General features: G+C 41.5%; 1 protein-coding gene across 8 annotated transcripts in view; it reads right to left on the bottom strand.

The window, feature by feature from the left end:
- RPRD1B (regulation of nuclear pre-mRNA domain containing 1B) overlaps nt 1–22,322 on the bottom strand; it is a 103,343-nt gene that overhangs the window by 19,502 nt on the left and 61,519 nt on the right. For 4 of the 8 annotated variants that reach the window (XM_082362012.1, XM_082362011.1, XM_082362013.1 and 1 more), the window contains one exon: nt 4,337–4,456. In XM_082362012.1, the coding sequence (XP_082218138.1) occupies nt 4,337–4,456 (120 nt within the window). Of the gene's footprint in view, nt 1–4,336; nt 4,457–6,086; nt 6,243–14,890; nt 15,079–22,322 lie in introns of those variants that run through there. The other 4 variants (XR_014236024.1, XR_014236025.1, XM_082362017.1 and 1 more) reach the window with 2 other exon arrangements.

Raw genomic sequence — 22,322 nt, forward strand, 5'->3', positions numbered from 1 at the left:
TCAGAAAAAAAGACTAAGCCTCAGGATAATGGGGCCGTCAGCACAATCATAAGAGCAAGGGTGCCAAGCACCCTTTTAAATGCATCACATGCATGAACTTGCTGGGTCCTCACAACACCCTGTGAGGCGGGAGCTAGTATTACCTTCTCCACTCTGTGGGCGAGGAAACTGAGGCCCAGAGAGGTTACATGACATGTCCAAGGTCACACAGCTAGAAAACAAGGAAGCTAGGACGCCAACCAGGAAGGCTGGGTTCACAGCAACTGCTCCTAACCTCCTGCTCTGTTGTCATCTGTCTTGTGATGTGGACTTACAAAACAAGAGGGTCTTCTTCGACAAGGAGGTCAGGGAAAGCCTTCTGAGAAGCTGATGTGGAAGCTGAAACCCTAGGGAGGAGGAGCCAGCCCAGGGAAGGGTTGGGGGCAGGTTCGGGGGTGGGGGGTGGGTGCAGAGGCCATTTCCCAGAAAGCTGATGCTCTAGGTTCTGGGACCCTCACTTGTGTGGGGCCTTGTTCACACAAAGATCACAGGCAGCTGTGGAGTACTGCAGGCAGGGAGGGGAGCCAGATTGCTATCAGGAAGCATTTCAATGTAAACATTTCTGGGAAATAGCTTGAAAAACGCCCAGAAGAAGGGAATCTGAAACTAGCAAGTCTCCAGCAATTTATGATGATTTCTTTTCACATTCTTCATAAATAATCACTTTTGTACTCAATTTTATATTTGTAATTTTATCTTATATTCTTTTTATTAAAGATGGTCCCCCCGCCCCAAATTAAAACTAAATCCATGATGTGATAACACACCTTTCTCACCAGAATGGTTAAAATGCAAAGCAAAAGAAAAAAAAATCGAATTGTTGGTGAAGATATGGAACAATAAGAACTTTCCTATGTGACTGTGAGGGGAATGTAAATAGTTATGACCACTTTGGAAAACTATTTGCCATATCTTCTAAATGTACAATCATTTATCTTTATGAGGCAGCAATTCCACTCAAGGGTGTTTACCCAACAGAAATGAATCCATATATTCTCTGAAAGACATGTGCAAGAATGTTCCTAGCAGTCTCTTTTTTTTTTTTTTTCTTCATAATATCCCAAAGCTGAAAATAGCCTAAAAGTCCTACACTAGCAGAATGGATATATAAATTGGTATAGTCGTTCAAAGTAACACTACAAGAAAGAATGAGAAAAAAATAAATGACACCTACATGCAACAACTTAGTTGAATCTCACAAGCATGTTAAGGAAAGATGCCAGATGCACGGTACACTGAATGATTTTATTCATATGAAGTTCAACCCCAGGCAAAACTCATCTACGATGTGAGAAGTCAGATAGTGGTTGCCTTTAGGGAATGGTTAGTAACTGGAAAGGGGCACCAGGGAGGCCTCTGCGGCGCTGGTGCTGGGCTGATTGTTGAGCTGGGGGCCGGTTTACATGGGTGTGTTCAATTTGGGGGAATTCATCCAGCCATACACTTATGACGTATGTTTTTCTATATGCATGTTGTACTTTAATGAATGCTTCCCTCTCCAATGGTATAAGCTTCAAGCCCCTTGAAACCTTGACTTGACCTTGAGACCAGAGAAGGGTTTGGAATTTATTACCATGCGGTGGTTCCCACTGGACGGTTGTGAGCAGCAGGTGATATGATCTCCTTGATGCTTTAGGAAGCTCCCTCCAGCCACCCCAGGGAGGGAGTGATAACGCCAGGGTGGCAGAGGGGAGGCTTGGGAGGGGCTGCAGAGATGCCCAGTGATGGGGGAAGGGCAGAGAATTCTTCCTGGGCGGGACCTCAAAGGCAAGATAGGGGCGGAGGAGGTGGAGGTGGCTGGGGAGGATATTTTGGGCAAAGACAGGGAGACTGAAATAGAACAGGGGCAGCCAGTGTAGGGGGCTGAGGAGGAGAGGGAGGGCTGGTCTCTGATCATTCCAGAATGAGCCTTCTTGCCCCCTGCCCGGCCAGGCTCAAGCTCCAGCCCTGCCCAAGCCTGGTACACCCAGCTCCACATGGAAGCCAAATCTCTGTCAGCCAACTCCCCCTTCATTCCTTCCTAGGCCTCGCCAGCTCTGCTCATGGAAACTCTGAGGGGCCCACAGCCAGCTCTTGGCAGCCACCCAGATGCTCTCAGAGCTGACAATTTGTCTCTCCTCAGTCATGACTGGTTTTATTTCCCCTCTTCCTTGTTTTATTGACTCAAACCTTCGTGAGGGCGTCCTTGGGGCAGATTTAAAGCTCGATGATGTTGTATCTTGTATCATTGAGGCACCTGGTGGCCCTGGTGAAGTGGGTAGTACTAACCCATTTTACAGATGAGGAAAGTGAGGTCTGATGAGGTGAAGTGACTTGGGGCCAAGATCACCCACTCAATCAGGGGCAGAGCTAGATTTTAACAATACAAGAACAGTAACAGTTACCGTGTATTAGCGCTGAGGGAGCCAGAGGCTGTGCCGAGCGCTGTGCAGGCATTTGCCCATTCGGTCCCCACGACGACCCAGGGGAAGAAGCTGCAATTATTATCACCCCTTAACAAAACTGTTTATTGAAGCCTTAAGTACAGGTGCAGAAAAGTCCACAAATCATAAACTGAACCCAGCCATGAAACCAGCATCCAGGTTAAAAAATAGAACAATTGACACACTACCAAAAGCACAAGTGATAAAAGAGAAGATTGATAAATTGAACTTTATAAACATTTAAAACTTTTGTGTTTCAAAGGATACCATCCAGAAGTGAAAAGGCAAAACACAGGATGGGGAATATATTTGAAATCATCTATCTGATAAGAGTCTAGTACCCAGAATATATAAAGAACTCTTACAACTCATTAATAAAAAGTCAAATAACCACATTTTAAAATAGGCAAAGGACTTGAAGAGACATTTCTCCAAAAAAGATATACAGATGCTAATAAACAAATGAAAAGATGTTCAACATTATTAGACATTAAAAAATGAAGGTTAAAACCACAAAGAGATGCCACTTCAGAGCAACCAGCTGGCTATAATCAGTAAACAGATAATAAGTGTAGGCGAGGATGTGGAGAAGTTGGAACACTCATACACTGCTGCTGGAAACATAAAATAGTGCAGCTGCTTTGGAAAGCTGTTTGATGGTTCCTCAAAAGGTTAAACATAGAGTTACCATTTGATTCATCAATTCCATTCCTAGTAGAATTAGAGAAAAAAACCATATGTCCACCCAAAAAGTTGAACATGAATACTCATAGCAGCATTATTCATAGTAGCTTAAAAGTAGAAACAACCCCCCCCCTCGCAAAGTAGAAACAACCTAAATGTCCACCAACTCATGAGTGGGTAAATAAAATGTGGTATATTCATACAATGGAATATTATCCAGCAGTAAAAAGGAATAGAGTACTGATACATGCTACAACATGTGAAACCTGAAAACACTATCTTAAATGAAAAGACCATATATTCTATGATTCCATTCTATATGACACGTCCAGAATAGACAAATAGACAGAAAATAGATGAGTGGTTGCCTAGAGTCAGGGGATGGGGAGGGGTGGGGTCAAGAGGATAGGGAGTGACTGCTAATGAGTATTTTCTTCTGGGGATGATGAAAATTGTTATAAAATTATATTATGATGTTGGTTGCACAACTCAAATATACTTAAAACTACTGACTTGTACACTTTAAACAGATGAACTTTATGGTATGTAAATTATATCTCAATAAAGCTGTTTAAAAATAAAAAGATACTCCATGCCTTTTTTCATGCAATACCTGGATTGCCCCTACCTTCTCCTTGCTATCTGAATGCCCCCAAAATAGCTGATTGCTAAGGCCCAACTCAAATGTCATTACAAAGATTTCCTTGATCCATTCCCATCAGAAGTAATTTCTCTCTCTCTCCTCTGAATTGCCACATTAACTCACATCATTCACTCAGAGATAATTTACAAGGCATCCATCATGTGTCTGGCACTTATTACATTTCACATGATTATTTAAGACCTCATTTCATCTCTGCTACTACACTGTAACCTTTTGGAGGGAGGAGATTGTATCTTGTTCCCTTCTGTGTACTCAGAACCCGCCAAGTGACTGGCACACAAAAGGCATTCAAGGAAGGTATGTGGATTTCATTCTACATTTCCTTTTTCTCATATCAGCTTCCTCCCAGGACACAGCTTCGCAATGGCAGGTTCCAGGCCTGATGCATCATTGTATCCCACATAGAAATTGCCTAGCACTTAGTAGGTTTTTTTGTTGAGTAAACACAAAATGATTAAATGATGAATGTGGCTTTAATTTCCATCATAACTGTCGGCCCAAGTTTTTGAAAGGAGGTGAGACTTACCTCCAGGTGTGGAGGATGGGTAGGGATAAGTGAGGATTTGCAATCCAGATAGGGAACAGCAAGAAGGAAGGAGCACGATCTTTCAAATGTCTGCATGGTACAGGAAACCATAAATGGTGCCTAGAAGAATTAAAAGAGAACCAAACAGAACTTCTAGAAATGAAAACTATTAATAACTGAAACTTAATACTCAATGGTTGAGCTTGACAGAAGATTAGACAGAACTGAAGAGAGAATTAGTGAAGCAGAAGATAAATGATCCAGAATATAGCACAGAGAAATAGATAGATGTAAAACATGAAAGAGAATTGGGAAGGCATTGAAGACAGGGTGAGAAAGTCTAAAATACGTTTATTAAGAGTTTCAGAAGGATGTAAGAGAGAAAAAGAGGCAGACACAATAACTGAAGAGATAATGACTGAGAACTTTCCAAAACTGATGAGAGCTAATAATCCACAAATTCAAGAATCCCAACAAACCCCAAGCTAAATAATAAGAATAAATCCATGTCTAAATACATAATAGTAAAGCTGAAGAACATCAAAGACAAAGAGAAAAATCTAAGGAGCATCTAGAGAATAAAATAAATTACCTTCAAAAGAGTGACAGGTTATGCTGACTTCTAAATAGCAACAGTGGAAGCCAGGTAATGGTGAAATGTTATCTTTGATGGGCCAAAAGAAAATAGCTACCCAAATAAAATTCTATACCCACCAAAATGTACTTCAAGAACAAAGTTTAAATAAAGACATTTTCAGACAAACAAAATCAGAACTTTCTACTCATAGAACCTCATTAAAGAAAATTCTAAAGGATATACTTTGTGTAAAAGGAATATTAACCCTGATGGAAGGCTTGAGATAAAAGTAGAAATGAAGAGCAAAGAAACTGATAAATACATCTGCAGGTCTATTTGAACATTAACTATATATAAACAATAAGATTAATGTCTGGTAGAATTTCTTTCTCTCTTTAGTATTTGATAGAATTATAATACATGAAAACTACGGCATATATGTCAAAGTAGCATTGCAGTGGTTGGGAAAAGATAAAAGGTACTGATTATATAAATTTAAATATTCATGTTGTAATTTCAAGGACAACATTTAAAAAATAGAAAAAATGTATAATCTCCAAGCTGGTGGAGAAGGGAAATAGAATTAAAAAATAATCAATTCAGAATAGCCAAAAAGAATAGAAAAATAACATAGAAAGGGTGAGATGAAGAGAAAACACAAAATAAGCGAGTGGATATACACCCATATACATCAATAATTATATAAAATATCAAAAGACTAAATGCTCCAGTTAAAATATAAAGATCGTTGTATAGCTTGGATTTGAAAAATCCAACTATATGTGGTTTACAAGCAGCATACAGGAAACATAAGGATATATAAAGATTGAGAGTAAAAGGATGTAATAAAATATAACTTACAAAAGAATGGTGGTGTGACTATATTAACATAAAATAAAACAGACTTTATCATTAAAAGTATTACTAGAGATAAGAAGGCTGCTGTATAATGGTAAATGCTTTAATTTATAAGAATATATAACTATTTTAATTTTATATACACCTAATGACATAGTTTCAAAACATACAAAACAAAAATTGATAGAATGATAATTCAATACATCTCTCTCAGTATTTGACAGAATATGGAGACAAGTCAGTATGGATATAAAAGATGTATTTATCAGATAGGGATAGGTTATGCCTCAGTAACAAAAAAATCCGAAGTCTCAGTGGCTTGGTACAACAAAGGTTTATTTGTCAGTCACACAAAGTCCAGTGGAGTCAGGCAGTTCTCAGGACAGTTCTCCTCCAAGGAGTGACCCAGAGATCCAGTCTGCTCTCATCACATGCCTCTGCCATCTCACTCTGTGGTTGCCACAGATGCTTCTAAAAGAAGAGAAAGTGTGGAGGAAGCACACTGGCTCTTAATTGCCTTGGCCCAGAAGTTACACATATCATTTTCATTCACATCTCTTTAGCTAGAACTGGTCACATGTTCTCTCCCATCTCTAAGTATACTGAGAAGTGTAGTCTGCCTATGTCTCCAGAAGAGAGGAAAACCAGGCAGAAGTGAGAATCTATAGTCTCTACTCAGAGGATTTGAACAAAACAGTGAAAAAACTTGACCTAATAGAAATACATAGATAACTCTGTGTCCAACACCTTATCTTCAGACACATAAGACAATTTACAAAATTTGACTATAACCTGGGCTATAAAGCCAGTCTCACCAAATTTCAAAGAACCAAAATCATATAGAGCATATTAGCTAACCAGCTATTTCTTATAACTAAGGTATAAATCAATAATAAGAAATAATTAGAAATTTCCATATGCTAGGAAAATTTTAAATACACTTCTAAATAACCTATGGGTTAAAGAAGAACTGATAAAGGAAGACAGAAAATATTTTGAATGAACTGATAGCAAATTAATTCATATAAAAATTTGTGAGTGTAGGTAAATCAGTACATAGAGGGAAATTTATAGTCTTAGATACATATGTCAGAGAAGAAAAGAAGCTGAAAATTGATAAAATAAACATCAACTCCAAGAAGTTGTAAAAAGAATGTCAAGGCATGGGACTTCCCTGGTGGTCCAATGGTTGGGAATCTGCCTGCCAATGCAGGGGACACGGGTTCGATCCCTGGTCCGGGAAGATCCCACATGCCACGGAGCAACTAAGCCCATGCGCCACAACTACTAAGCCTGCGCTCTAGAGCCCACGAGCCACAACTACTGAAGCCCCCACGGCTAGAGCCCGTGCTCCACAACGGGCAAAGCCACCATAATGAGAAGCCCGCGAGCTGCAATGAAGAGTAGCCCCCCGCTTGCTGCAACTAGAGAAAAGCCTGTGCGCAGCAATGAAGACGGAACGCAGCCAAAAAAAAAAAAAAAAAAGGAATGTCAAGACAAATCCAATAAAAGTAGGAAGAAGTAAATAATAAAGGCATGAACAGAAAATAATAAAATAAGAAAGCAAAGATTAAAACAGAGCCAAAAGACGGTTCTTTGAAAAGGCAGTAAAATTGATAGACCCCTGAAGGAAACTGGTCTAGAGAAAAACAGAACTGGCACCAAAAAAAACAATATCAGGAATAAAAAGTGGGACATCACTACAGAGGCTGCCAGCATTAAAGAAAAAAGAGGGTATTCTGAACAACTTTGAGTCAATACATTTGAAAGTTTAAACCTGGAAAGGTGTAATATACCAATTTTGACTCAAGACAAAATAGAAAACCTAGAGAATCCTCTAATAATTAAGAACACTGAAAATCCCTTTCATTAAGAAAACTTTACGTCTAGATGGTTTCACTGGCCAGTTCTATCCAACATTCAAAGAAGAAACAATTTTAGTCTTCCAGAGAATAGAAAAACAGTAAACAATCCCCAATTCATTTTATGAGATTAACATAACCTGCCTACCAAAAACAGCAAAAGGATACAGCAAGAAAAGAAAGTTACGGGCCAGTTTTACTCGTAAATATAGATGAAAAATCCTTAATAAAGTGTTGGCCACAAAAATCACTATATAAAAGGATACCACAAAAGTGGGCTAATCCCAGGAACACAAGGTTGATTTAACAATAGAAAATCTATTCATACAATTCAGCACATAAACTGATAAAAGGACAAAAACTACACGCAGAGAACCATGTGATAAAAAATTAATATTTAGTCATGATTTTAAAACCAAAAAAATGATAATCTACAACATTAGGAACAGAAGGGAATTGACATAATTTGATAAAGATTATGTCTGTGGCTACCATAATTAATGGTAAAATATTGCAAGCTTTTCCTTTTGAGATCAGGACGTCAAGGATGCCCACTGCACCCATTTTATTCAGCATTTTACTGGCAGTCTTATCCAGTGCAGTGAGGCGAGAAAAAGAAATAAAAGATGTAAGATTTGGAAAAGAAATAAAAGTCATCTTTCAAAGGTGCTATAATTAGTATGTATAGAGGAACCCCAAATGATCTACAACTATGTTATCTAAATTAACAAGAAAATTTACCATTTTTACTGGATTCAAAATAAACATATTAAAAATATGTTTCCATATAATCACCCACTGAATTATTGAAAAAAGGTACTGGGGGGAAGATTTGCACTTGGGGGACAAGAAGGTCTTCTGAACGTTCAGAGATAAACCTGTCGGAACAGGTTACCCTGTGTGTGAGTGAGCTTCCCGTCACTGGAAGGGTTCAAGCAGGGACAGGATGGGCTGTGGCCAGGGGTGCTGGAGAAAGAAACTGGGCTCAGAGTGAGAGGCTGGTTCTCCCCAGGCTGGACCTCAGCTCTTCCCACACTTGTCCCTGGGAGGCAGCCTCTCTCCTTTCTTCTGGTTCCTCTCAGAATCAACTTAATCCTTCTGGTAAAGTGGGTAAAATAAACCAGGATTTACGGCTCCAGAACATGTTGTAACAATCCCTAATCTTATCGCTTCCCACCTCCCTCTCCTAGGCTTTCCTTTCAGAGAAAACCCACAACGGCATTTCTCTTGCCCTGCCTCCTGCCCCCGCCCCCCGCCCCACCACACTTATCTACAAAGTTCAAGTTCTGCGGCAAACGGAACAGCTCCCCCGAGGGCTGTAGGTGCTGGCCTAGGGGCTTCTCCACAAGCACAAACTTGAGTGGGTTCACCCTGTTCAAAGCCTTCAAAGTCTCCCCGCTGCCTAGAGTCATGTTTTTTTTCCAACACCACAGACCCCTTTGATAAAGGCAAATCTTTCCTTGCAAATAGCACCCCACTGAGTATTTACTCGGTGCCCAGCACCGTGCTAAGGCTTTACGGGCTTGATTCATGGAATCCCCCATGAGTCCCCATGAGGTAGGACCTATTATTAGCTCCCCAGGTCACTAAGTGGGGACTTGGGACTGGGACTTTCTCAGTTCAGGCCACACACTCTGAAACACCATGCCATGTGGTTTGGTTTGGTTTGGTTTGGTTTGGTTTTTGTAACTGTTTTTCAAGTGAAATTTAACATAGTCCCTTAAAGGCACAACACGGAACAGTAGAGCTGCTTTCACTGGAGCAGGGATGGAGGGCCTGGACTTCTCAGCTTTGCCACCTTATCCCCCAAAGCAGCTCCCCCATACCACTCAGCCACCAAATCCATAATCCTCACCAGAGGAGCCCAGGAGGTAGAGCACATAAGCATGCAGACCTGGGTCAGTCCTGTGCTCTCTAGCTACCTGACCTTGAGCCTTGGTTTTCTCACCTGCAAAATGGGGCTAATAGGCCTTCCTACTTTCACAGGGTTATTGTGAGGATTAAACGAGATGGTGAATGTAAGGGCGCATCATCCAGAAGGTGCTGCATACATGTTGTCTGTGATTATTGGTGGTCTCTGGGGATTGGGGTAGCCCCTCGGCACCTCCCTCTGGACTCTCAACACGGCAAACCAGGGGCCATGAGCTCTGGAAGATGCTGCAACCCAGGTTCACGTCACCTGTTGAAAACTCATCCTCTGGTCATAGCACTTTCCCGGGCCCACTGTGCCTTTATCTGATTGGTCGCTGTCTGTCTCCCCCCAAGACTCTAAGTGCCATGAGGACAGGGATTCTATCTGGTTTTCCTAGCTGCATCCATAGTGCCTATCACCAGGGGGTGCTTAAGAAACACCTGTTGAATTAAAAGAAAATTAAAGTCCTTGGGAAGATGATAAAACTATAACTCGGGGGCTTCCCTGGTGGCGCAGTGGTTGAGAATCTGCCTGCTAATGCAGGGGACATGGGTTCGAGCCCTGGTCTGGGAAGATCCCACATGCCGCGGAGCAACTAGGCCCGTGAGCCACAGCTACTGAGCCTGCGCGTCTGGAGCCCCTGCTCCGCAACGAGAGAGGCTGCGATAGTGAGAGGCCCGCGCATCGCGATGAAGAGTGGCCCCCGCTTGCCGCAACTAGAGAAAGCCCTCGCACAGAAACGAAGACCCAACACAGCCAAAAATAAATAATAAATAAATTAAAAAAAAAACTATAACTCTGAAACATAATTTGTTAGAATCACAGAACTCCAGGGCTCAAAGGGGGCTCAGAAACCAGCCAGCCAATTTCCTCAGAGGAAACTGAAACCCAGAGACAGAGAAGGACTTCCCGGGATGCAGAGTGAGTGAGAACAGGACAAGAAGCCAGGCCTCTGTGTGACCCCCTCACCTGCCATTTCCCATCTGTCATAAGCCCCACTTGCCTTCACCATTGGCACTTGACGAATGCTAACACATCACCTCCATCAGCCCTAAGATCTTCGCACAAAAACTCCAGAAGCTGCTGGCAAAGCCTCCTTTCCAGTAAATTCTTTTCTTAGCTCTGGAACTACTGGTTCCAAAGATGCACAACTGGTCCTGAAAATAGCCATTTCACCCCAAATTAAAAACAAGCCCTATTTTTGAGGATTCTCAATTTGGGGTTCCTCTCAAGCGGAGCTCTAGACCATTTGAGTTGGCAGGGACCTGAGATATTCTGGGCCAATTCCAGAAGGGGAAATCGAGGCCAGAGAAGGACAGAGACTTTCCCAAGGTCACACAGGGAATCAGTGACAGGGCTGGGACCAGAACCCGGGCTCTCCACTCTCTGACCAGTGCTCCTGTCTCTACAGCAGGCTGTAAGTAGTCGGACTGGATTAACTTGAAGGTACTTGCAGGCTCTGATCTGAGGCTAACAGATTCTTCTTCGAACAGGGGTGTGGTTTTCTTCAGACTGTGGTCAGCTGTGCAAATTCCTGTCACAGGTCCTCAGCACAGAGTAACTTTCTACGTGCAAAAATGACAATATGGCATTCCAAAACAAATTGGCATTCCAAGAACAAACTGATATTCCAAAAAAACAAAATTCCAAACTGGTATTCAAATTAGTTGCCAACACTAAAAAACTAAAGTATTTTTACCTGCAAATCCAGGATTCCACATTCTCTTAGAAAAATCAGACAATCTGGTAATACTGATCTTCCCTTCCGGCGTGCGACACTTGGCTGAACTACAGAGCGGTTGTCACACATTCGCCTGTCCACAGCTGGCCAAATTGCCTCCTTCCTATTGCCTCCCCAGGTCCTGAAGGCATTTGAGTTTGCAGCCCCTGTTCTATTGAGATTTGCGAATCCCCTCTGTAACTATTCCCCAGATAAGGGGTCACATAGGCACTGTTTGTTGCCTCCAGGGAGTTTGCTTCCAGTCTGTTCCGTGGTTGGCCACGTAGATGGTGGTAGGGAGGGAGAGCTTGATTTGAACCATGGCCGATCTGAATTCATGTATAACAGGTCATGTTGTAATGTACTTCCAAAGCCTAATGAACTTTAATTACCTCAGAACCAGGACTGAACCTGCTTGTTTTGGCTGAGGCAGATAAGAAGGCCCCTCTTGGAAATGACTTCATAGACTGTCAAGCCATCGAAATGAAATCCAGATGCCATTGCATTCTGGGCAAACTAGGGGTCAAGTCTGGATGGCCCTTTGGAAGTTTTTGAAGGCAACCAGTGCCGATATCAAAAGAGGGTTTGGAGGTCTGTCTTCAGGTTCTTGAGCAATGACAGCACTCAGATAAACTGCCTTTCTATGACCTTGCCAGGAGCTGTCACCACCAACCCGTGTTTCATAATCCATGGAGGTGGGGGAGGTTTAGAGTAAAGTCAGGTCGCTGAGCACTCCATCAGGAGGTGGCCCAGGGAATCTGGGCAGACACTCTTGGAGAGTTCTTGGCAAGCTTCAAATTTTGGAACTTTAAAAGCAATGGCTTCGTTCCTACCACACGTATCAGCAGTCAAATCTCAAAGCCAACAGAAATGTTAGAGTCCAGGACTATTCGATATGGGAGAGCCCCTGTATATTTCATCTCGTCTAACTCTCTACCTTAACTGAGAAGTTCCCTACAGCACCCCGGACAAGAAGGGTCAGCCAGCCTTGGTGGGGCAATGTCTTCCTGATAATGGGTCAGAAGCTGTCCCCACTGAAACGTCCAACTCCTGTCCCCACTTTTATCCTCAAAATAAGAACCATTTTTATGCCTGCCTTTATCTATGTACATTGAGCACCACCATATTTGCCCTCTCATCTGCAGGCTAAACTGTTCCAAGTCACCCTTCCTGGGAGGCCTTGATTTTGAGGCCTAGCTACTGTCCTGCAATTGGCCAGTGCCCCTTTTCAGCATCTTTTCACAACAGCTGTGACTTTAAGAGGACACAGTTCTTGCTCTATGACCTCCAGAGAAGAACGGCTGAGTCCAGCTGTACCACATCCCAGGCTCACATGCCCAGAGTTTGCACGGATTGTTCCACATCAATAAACAGCTTTTATTTATTTAACAAATACTCATGTAGCTCAGCTTACTTTAGCAATATTCATTAAATCCCCATAACCCTCGGAGTTACAAGTCTATTATTGTCATCCCTGGTGTACAGATGATGAAACCAAGACACAGGGAAGTAAAGTCACTCAGCCAAAGTACCAGTTAAGTGGGGAGACTGGGGGGCTTCCCTGGTGGCGCAGTGGTTAAAAATCCACCTGCCAATGCAGGGGACACGGGTTCAAGCCCTGGTCCAGGAAGATCCCACATGCCGAGGAGCAACTAAGCCGGTGCGCGCCACAACTACTGAGCCTACGCTCTAGAGCCCGCGAGCCACAGCTACTGAGCCCGCACGCCTCAAGCCTGTGCTCCACAACAAGAGAAGCCACCGCAATGAGAAGCCCGTGCACCGCAACGAAGAGTGGCCCCCGCTCGCCGCAACTAGAGAAAGCTCTCGCGCAGCAATGAAGACCCAACGCAGCCATAAATAAATAAATAAAATAAAATAAAATAAAATTTAAAAAGTGGGGAGACTGGGACTCAAACTCAGATCACTGGAGTCTGGAGCTGGTGCCCGTAACCTCCCTGTGCTGCCTCTCCGTGCAGCTGTTCATGTTAAGCACGGGGATGAAGATCTCCAGGGAGATCTGGAAATACTATGTCTCCCTGAAAAATCAGCCTCAACCTGAGATGTGAAGTGACTTGTCTTAAGTCACTCCATTCTGCAGTGATGGAGTTGGGACTTCACCTGGGTTCCAAGTTCAGGGCTCTTTGCTCTAGCCTAGAGCGTGCCGAGTGGACTCATCAGATTTAATTGAAGGGGAATCCTCCAGGGGAGCAACATCACAAAGATCCTACCCAGGGAAGTGAAATGCATTCTAACCTGGCTTCGAGCTCACATGCATATCTAACAGTCCACAATTACCCAGTGGGTTCCTGGTCCAGGGAGATGAAAACTAATTAACCTAATCAACTGATATTTTGAAAGTGCACATGTTAGGAAATACATGGAGACCTCATTAATTCATACCCCAATAATTCAGCAGTCATCATGGTCTCTTGTTGGGCTGAAGTACATATTACATTAATCCAGAGATGGGCAGACTTTTGTAAAGGGTCAGATAGTAAATATGTTGGGAAAGGTGGTCATACACAGCCTGTTGACTCTTGCACAGTTGCATGAACGCGTTCCTGGGGCCTGAAACATTTCCTTACAGGAAGGTAAGGAGCCCTCACAGCTAGTGCTGGGCATATCACCTTGTTTGCAAATATCTTTCCCCTGCTAACAGGTTTGATGTATATGTCTTTGTTCTGCTTAAGTGGCATCTGGCCAACCCCACTGCTTATATCTGTTCCTGGGGAGAGGGAACAGGGTCTTCCTCCTGCAGCACAAGAGGGGCGCATGCAGACCATCTTCCTGTGTCAGCTGCAGGACAGGACCCGCTGACCATGCGGAACCGTGCTCACTATTAAAGCAGGTCTTGCTTTCTTCTGTGAGTAAAGCATCATTCCATCTAGTGCCTATGGGAGCTGTGTCTTACTTGGTGACTCCGACACCTGAAACCATGCACCTTAAATTTCTTACTATCTCTGCCTTTTAACTGAGGTATTTAGACATTTAATGTGATTACTGATATGATCAGATTTTAGCATATCATCTTGCTATTTGTTTTCTACATGTCTCATCTATTCTTTGCTCCATTTTTTCCTTTTTCTGCCTTCTTTTGGAATAATTGAATGATTTTTATGATTTCATTGCATCTCCTCTGTTCACTTATTAGCTATAGCTGTTTGTTATTTTCATGGTTGTTTTAGACTTTTTAGTGTATATTTTTACCTTATCACATTCTACTCTCAAGTGACATTATAACACGTCACAAATACTATAAGATCCTTATAATAATACTTCCATTTCTCCCCCTTCTGACTTTATGCTTTTGTTGTCATATATTTTGCTTTCTTGTATGTTATAAAACTCTAAGTACATTATTATTTTTGTTTAAACAATTATCTTTTTTTTAAGATTTTCTTTTTGATGTGGACCATTTTTAAAGACTTTATTGAAATTGTTACAATATTGCTTCTGTTTTATGTTTTGGTTTTTTGGCCGCAAGGCATGTGGGATCTTAGCTCCCTGACCAGGGATTGAACCCACACCCATGCATTGGAAGGTGAAGTCTTAACCACTGGACCACCAGGGAAGTCCCTCAATTATCTTTTAAAGACATTTAAATTATAAGAAAAAAATTATATACTTCCCCATGGAGTTATTTTCAGTGATCTCCATTCCTTTATGTAGATGCAGATTTCTATCTTGGTATCATTCTTCTTCAGTCTGAAAAACTTCCTTTACCATTTCTTATTGTTCAGGTCTACTGGTGATGAATTATTTCAGCTTTTGTTGCTTTGAAAACATTTTTCTTTCATCTTCATTTTTTTCTCTCTTTTTAAAAATTAAAGTAAAATTGACTTACAATATTAGTTTCAGGGGTACAATATAGTGATTCAATATTTTTATACATTACAAAGTGATCACGAGAAGTCTAGTTAACATCTGTCACCATACAAAGTTATTCCAATATTATTGGCTATATTCCCTATGCTAAACATTACATCCCATGACTTATTTATTTTATAATTGGAAGTTTATACCTCTTAATCTCCCTCACCTATTTCATTCCACACTATCCCCTCTGGCAACCACCAGTTTGACCTCTGTATCTATGAGTCTGTTTCTGTTTTGTTTCTCCAGTTTGTTTTTTAGATTCCACGTATAGTGAAATCATATGGTATTTGTCTTTCTTCTGACTTATTTCACTTAGCATAATACACTCTAGGTCCACCCATGTTGTCACAAATGGCAAGATTTCATTCTTTTTTATAGCTGAGTAATATTCCATTGTGTATATACACCACATCTTCTTTATCCATTCATCTGTTGATGGGCACTTAGGTTGCTTCCATAGCTTGGCTATTGTAAATAATGCTGCAATGAACATAGGGGCACATGTTTCTTTTAGAATTAGTGTTTTTGTTTTCTTCAGAAAAATACCCAGAAGTGGAACTGCTGGATCATATGGCAGTTCTATTTTTAATTTTTTGAAGACTCTCCATACTGTTTTCCATAGTAGCTGTACCAATTTACATTCCCACCAACAGTGCACGAGGGTTCCCTTTTTCTCCACATCCTCACCAGTGCTTGTTATTTCTTGTATTTTTGCTGATAGCCATTCTGACAGGTATGAGGTAATATCTCATCGTGGTTTGATTTGCATTCTCCTGATGATTAGTGATGTTGAGCATCTTTTCATGTGTCTGTTGGCCATTTGTGTGTCTTCTTTGGAAAAAAAGGTCTATTCAGGTTCTCTGCCCTTATTTTCCCCTCTGCCCATTTAAAAAAAAAATAGGGTATTTTTTTGATATGAGTTATATATTTTGGGTATTAACCTCTTTTCGCCAAATTGTTCACACACACCTTCTCCCACTCAGGTTTTTGAAAAATTTCCTCTTTGATTTCTTTAAAAATCCATTGCTTGTTTAGTAGCATACTGTTTAGCCTCCATGTGTTTGTGTTTTATGCAGTTTTCTTTTTCCTTGTATTTTATTTCTCATCTCATACCATCATGGTCAACAAAGATGCTTGATATGATTTCAATCTTCTTAAATTTATTGAGACTTGTTTTGTGGTCCAGCATGTGATCTATCCTGAAGAATGTTCTATGTGCACTTGAAAAGAATGTGTACTTTGCTGCTTTTGGATAAAATGTTCTATAAGAGGGCTTCCCTGGTGGCGCAGTGGTTGGGAGTCTGCCTGCCAATGCAGGGAACACGGGTTCGAGCCCTGGTCTGGGAAGATCCCACATGCCGTGGAGCAACTGAGCCCGTGAGCCACCAACTACTGAGCCTGCGCGTCTGGAGCCTGTGCTCCGCAACGGGAGGGACCACGGTGGTGAGAGGCCCGCACACCGCGATGGGGAGTGGCCCCTGCTTGCCACAGCTGGAGAAAGCCCTCGCACAGAAACGAAGACCTAACACAGCCAAAAATAAATTTTTTTAAAAAATGTTCTATAAGATATCTACTAAGTTAATCTGGTCTAATGTGTTGGTCAAGGCCAGGGTTTTCTTACTGATTTTCTATCTGGGTGATCTGTCCATTGATGTAAGTGGGGTGTTAAAGTCCCCTACTATTATTGTGTTACTACAAATTTCTCCCTTTATAGTTACTATTTGCCATATGTATTTAGGTGCTCCTCTGTTGGGTGAATATATATTTTAAATTGTTATATCTTTTTGTTGGATTGATCCCTTTATCATTATGTAATGTCCTTCCTTGTCTCTTGTTACAGTCTTTGTTTTGAAGTCTATTTTATCTAATCATTGCTACCCCAGCTTTCTTTTAGTTTCCATTTGAATGGAATTCATTTTACCATCCCCTCACTTTCAGTCTGTGTGTGTCTTTAGATTTAAAGTGAGTCTTTGTAGGCAGCATATACATGGGTCATGTTTTTTTATCCATTCAGCCACTGTCTTTCATAGAGCATTTAGTCCATTTACATTTAATTATTGATAGGTATGTACTTATTGCCATTTTGTTTGTTTTATGGTTGTTTTTGTAGTTCCTTTTTGTTCCTTTTTTCTTCTTTTGTTGTCTTCCCTTGTGATTTGATGACTATCTTTAGTGTTGTGTTTGAATTCCTTTCTCTTTTTTTGGTGTGTGTATTATAGATTTTTGGTTTGTGGTTACCATGAGATTCATAGATAACTATGTAAATATGATTATTTTAAGCTGATGATCTCTTAAGTTCAACACATTCTAACAACCAAGCATTTTTATTCCTCCTATCCATATTTAATGTTTTTGACATCATATTTTACATCTTTGTTTTGTTTATCCCTTACTTATTGTGGATATAGATGATTTTACTACTTTTGACTTTTAACCTTCCTGTTAACTTTATAAGTGATTGATCTACTACCTTTACTATATGTTTGCCTTTTCCAATAAGATTTTTCCTTTTATAATTTTCATATATCTAGTTGTAATATTTTCTGCTTAGAGAAGTCCCTTTAACATTTCTTGTAAAGCTAGTGCTGAACTATTTTAGCTTTTCCTTAACTGTGAAACTTTTTAAAAATATTTATTTATTTTCTTTATTTTTTTGGCTGTGTCAGGTCTTAGTTGCTGCACGCAGGATCTTCGTTGAGGCATGCGGGACCTTTCATTTTGGCATGCAGTCTCTTCGTTGCGGCGCTCAGGCTTCTCTCTAATTGTGGCGCGCGGGCTTCTCTCTAGTTGTGGTGTGTGGTTTTCTCTCTCTAGTTGTGGCATGCAGGCTCCAGGGCATATGGGCTCTGTAGTTGTAGCGCATGGGCTCCAGAATGTGTGGGCTCTGTAGTTTGTGGCACGTGGGCTCTCTCATTGAGGTGCGCGAGCTCAACAGTTGTGGTGCGAGGGCTTAGTTGCCCTGTGACATGTGGGATCTTAGTTCCCCGACCAAGGATCAAACCCACGTCCCCTGCATTGGAAGGCATATTCTTTACCACTGGACCACCAGGTAAGTCCCTGTGAAACTCCTGATCTCTCTTTCAAATCTAAATAATAGTCTTGCTGGGTAGAGTATTCTTGGTTGTAGGTTTTTTCCTTTCATCACTTTAAATATATCATGCTATTCCCTTTTGACCTGCAAAGTTTCTGCTGAAAAGTCAGCTGATAGTCTAATGGGAGTTCCCTTCTATGTAACTGGTTGCTTTTCTCTTGCTGCTTTTAAGATTCTCTCTTTTTTTTTTTGCCAGTTTAATTATAATGTGTCTTGGTGTGGACCTTTTTGGGTTCATCTAGTTGGGACTTTCTGTGCTTCCTGGACCTAGATGTCTGTTACCTTTCCTAGGTTAAAAAAATTTTCAGCTATTATCTCTTCAAATAGCAACCCCCCTTCTCTTTCTGGGTCCCCTGTAACGGAAATGTTAATATGCTTGACGTTGACCCAGAGGTCTCTTAAACTATCTTCATTGTTTTAAATTATTTTTTTCTTTGTTCTGTTCAGCTTGGGTAATTTCACTGTGTCTTCCAGTTCGCTGCTGTTCCTCTGTATCATCTAATCTACTGTTGCTTCCTTCTAGTGTATTTTTAAATTTCAGTTATTGTATTCTTCAGCCCTATTTAGTTCTTTATATTTTCGCACTCTTCATTAATCTTCTCACATGTTCATTCATTCTTCTCCTGAGTTTGTTGAGTGTCGTTATGATCATTACTTTGAACTCTTTAGGGCGTAGACTGATTATCTCCACTTCACTTAGATCTTCTGGAGTTTTGTCTTGTTCCTTCGTCTGGAACATATTCCTATGTCTTCTCATTTTGCCTGTGTTTATTTCTGTATATTAGATAGGTTGGTTATGTTTCCTTATCTTGAAGAAGCGGCCTTATGTAGGAGATGTCCTATGGGGCCCAGCACCACACTCCCCTCTGGTCACGAGAGCTGTATGCTCTAGGGGTGTCCCCTATGTGGGCAGCATGGGCCCTTTTGTTGTAACAGGGCCTACTACTATGGGTGTGCTAGTAGGTGGGTGCTGGGCCCTGGTCTGGTTGGCTGCCAGGCCTTGCCTTGTGCAGTGGCTGCTGGTCCACTGGTGGGCAGGGTTGGGTTCTGGGGCAGCTGACTGCTTGGTTTGGGGGGTCCTGGGACTGGTGCTGGCCTGCTGGCGGGTGGGTAAAACCCTGGCACTAATGGGTTAGAGAGAAGATTGCAAAGTGATGCTTGCCACCACCAGTGTCCTCGTGGTAGAACAAGCTTCCCCAGATGGCTGCCTCCAGTGTCTGTGTCCCCAAGGTGAATCCCAATTGCCTCCTGCCTTTCTAGGAGGCTCTCTAAAGTCAACATGAGGGTCTGATCCAGGCTCCTTTCAAATTACTGCCTCTGCACTGGGACCTGGAACATGTCACATTTTGTGAGCACCATTTAAGAGCTAACTATTTCCCATAGCTCTCCAGCTCTCCTGTATGCAAGCCTGCTGGCCTTCAAAGTCAATGTTCTAGGGCTTATCTTCTCGGTGCAGGACCCCTAGGCTGGGTAGCCTGATGTGGGCTCAGATCTCTCGCTCCTTGGGAAGAACCTCTGCAATTGTGATCATGATCTCAACTGTGGGTCACCTACCTGGGTGTGTGGGTCCTGGCTTTACTGTATCTTCACCCCTCCTACCCATCTTGTTGTAGTTCTTTATGTCGTTAGTTGTGGAAAATCTTTTCTGCTAGCCTTCAAGTTGTTCTCATAGATAGTTGCTCTCTAAACAGTTATAATTTTGGCATGCCTGTGGGAGGAGGTGAGTTCAGGGTCTTCCTACTCTGCCATCTTGGCCACACCCCCACCCATTTTTTAAGGACATTTTTGCTAAATACAGAATTCTACATTTTCCCCCCCCTTTCAACACTTTAAAGGCGTCATGCCATTCCTTTCTGGTTTGCATAGTTTATGATGAGAAGTCTGCTGCTACTCTGATCTTTGTTCCTTGGTGTATGTTTCTTCTTATTCATTATCAGTGGTTTAGCAATTTCACTATGATGTGCCTTATGATGTAAGTCTTTTTCACGTTTATTCTTCTTGAGGACTACTGAGTTTCTTGGACCTATGCCCCTTTATCATTTTTTTTAAAATTTATTTATTTATTTTATGGCTGTGTTGGGTCTTCGTTTCTGTGCGAGGGCTTTCTCCAGCTGTGGCAAGTGGAGGCCACTCTTCATCTCGGTGCGCGGGCCTCTCACCATCGCAGCCTCTCTTGTTGCGGAGCACAGGCTCCAGACGCGCAGGCTCAGCAATTGTGGCTCAGGGGCCTAGTTGCTCCGCGGCATGTGGGATCCTCCCAGACCAGGGCTCGAACCCATGTCCCCTGCATTGGCAGGCAGATTCTCAACCACTGCGCCACCAGGGAAGCCCCCCTTTATCATTTTTATCATATTTGGGGAATGGCCATTATTTCTTCAAATATGTTTTCTGTCTCTTTCTCTCTTTCCACTCCTTCTGGTATGTACTTTTGACAGTTGGTATTGTTTCACAGGCTACTCTTTTCATTCCTTTTCCAGTATTTTCTCTTTGTGCTTCATTTTGAATAATATCTATTTCCGTGCCTTTAATTTCACTGATCTTTTCTTCTGCAGGGTCTAATTTCTTCTGCTGTTAATCCCATTCAGTTTATTTTTATTTCAGATAGTCTGTGTATCATCTCCAAAAATTTGATTTGGATTTTTAAAAAATACATTCTATGTCTTTCCTCATTATGTTCATGTTTTCCTTTATATATCCTTGAGTATTTATAATGTTAATAATATGTTTAAAATCTTTGTCAGCTAATTCTATCATCTGTGTCATTTTGGATCCGTTGAATTATTTTTCTCCTGGTTCTGATCATATTTTTCTGCTACTTTGGTGATTTTTTTTTGTGCCAAACATAATAAACTTTACATTGTTGAGTGCTGTTGTATTTCTTTAAACAGTGCTGGACTTTGTTCTGCCAAGCAGTTACTTGCAGATCAGTTTCAGGATTAATACTGAGCTTGTTTTATGGCAGGCTAAAAGCAACCTTTACTCTAGGACTACTTTAGCCCCACCACAAAGGCATGACCTTTTCAGGATTCTATCCAACACTGTGTATTACAATGTCTCTTCTCTGGCTAGCAGAAACTTCAACTATTCCCAGATCTATGTGAGCCCTGGGAATTACTTGGCCCTTCGAATTACTGCTTTCTGTTTTTTCTTTCTCTGGTGGCATGGAGTTTCATCCCACACATGTCCTGATCAGAACTTACCTAAGGGTCAAGGGAGCCCTCTGCAGATCTTCTGAGCTCTGCCTCTATGAAGCTACCTTCTCTCTGTTATTTCTCCATGTAAATTTTAGCTGCCTCAGCTTTCCTGAACTCTGACCCCTGTCTCCCAGTTCAGTGATACAGTGGGCGTCTGGTTCCCCACCTCTGTGAAGACTGGAAAAATCCTAAATGAGTAAGATGGGCGATCCACCTCTTCCTGTGTGTTTTCCTTCTCTCAGGGAGTCACAGCCCTGAGATGTCCCAATGCTTCCTGATGTCCAATGTCTGAAAACGTTTGTCTCATATATTTTGTCTGCTTTTCTAGTTGTTTATGGCGGAAGGCAATTCCCACAGCGCTTAATCCTTCATGGGTGGAACTGAAAATCTCTATCCTAGTTGTTTTCACCATTGGTTTACACTTTAAAATATCATTTAACTAATAGATGGTGACTTCATTAAAAGTTGTTAGAGACAGTTTAAGAAAATTGTGTTGGGAGTTAGTTCATGAATATTTTTGAGTTTCACAATTCTACCAGGAAGTTAGGCTCTGTCAAGATTTTATGAAAAGTTGAACTAGGAAAAGATCTTCAAGGTTAACTCGAATTGATCAAGACACAACCGATTACTTAACCTTTAAATTCACTTTTTAAAGTGTTCAAAATTTTGACAAGGGTGCCAAGACCACTCAAGGGGAAAAAATAATCTCGTCAACAAATGGTACTGGGTGAGATAACTGAATATCCATAAGCAAGAATGAAGTTGAACTCTTACCTCACACCGTACACAAAAACTAACTAAAAAATGCACCAATGACCTAAATATAAGAGCTAAAAGTGTAAAATCCTAGAAGAAAACATAGGAGTAAACTTTCATGACCTTGGATCTGCAGTGTT

This window comes from Balaenoptera borealis (assembly GCF_965194805.1).
Source record: "Balaenoptera borealis genome assembly, chromosome: 16".
Classification (NCBI taxonomy): Eukaryota; Metazoa; Chordata; class Mammalia; order Artiodactyla; family Balaenopteridae; genus Balaenoptera; species Balaenoptera borealis.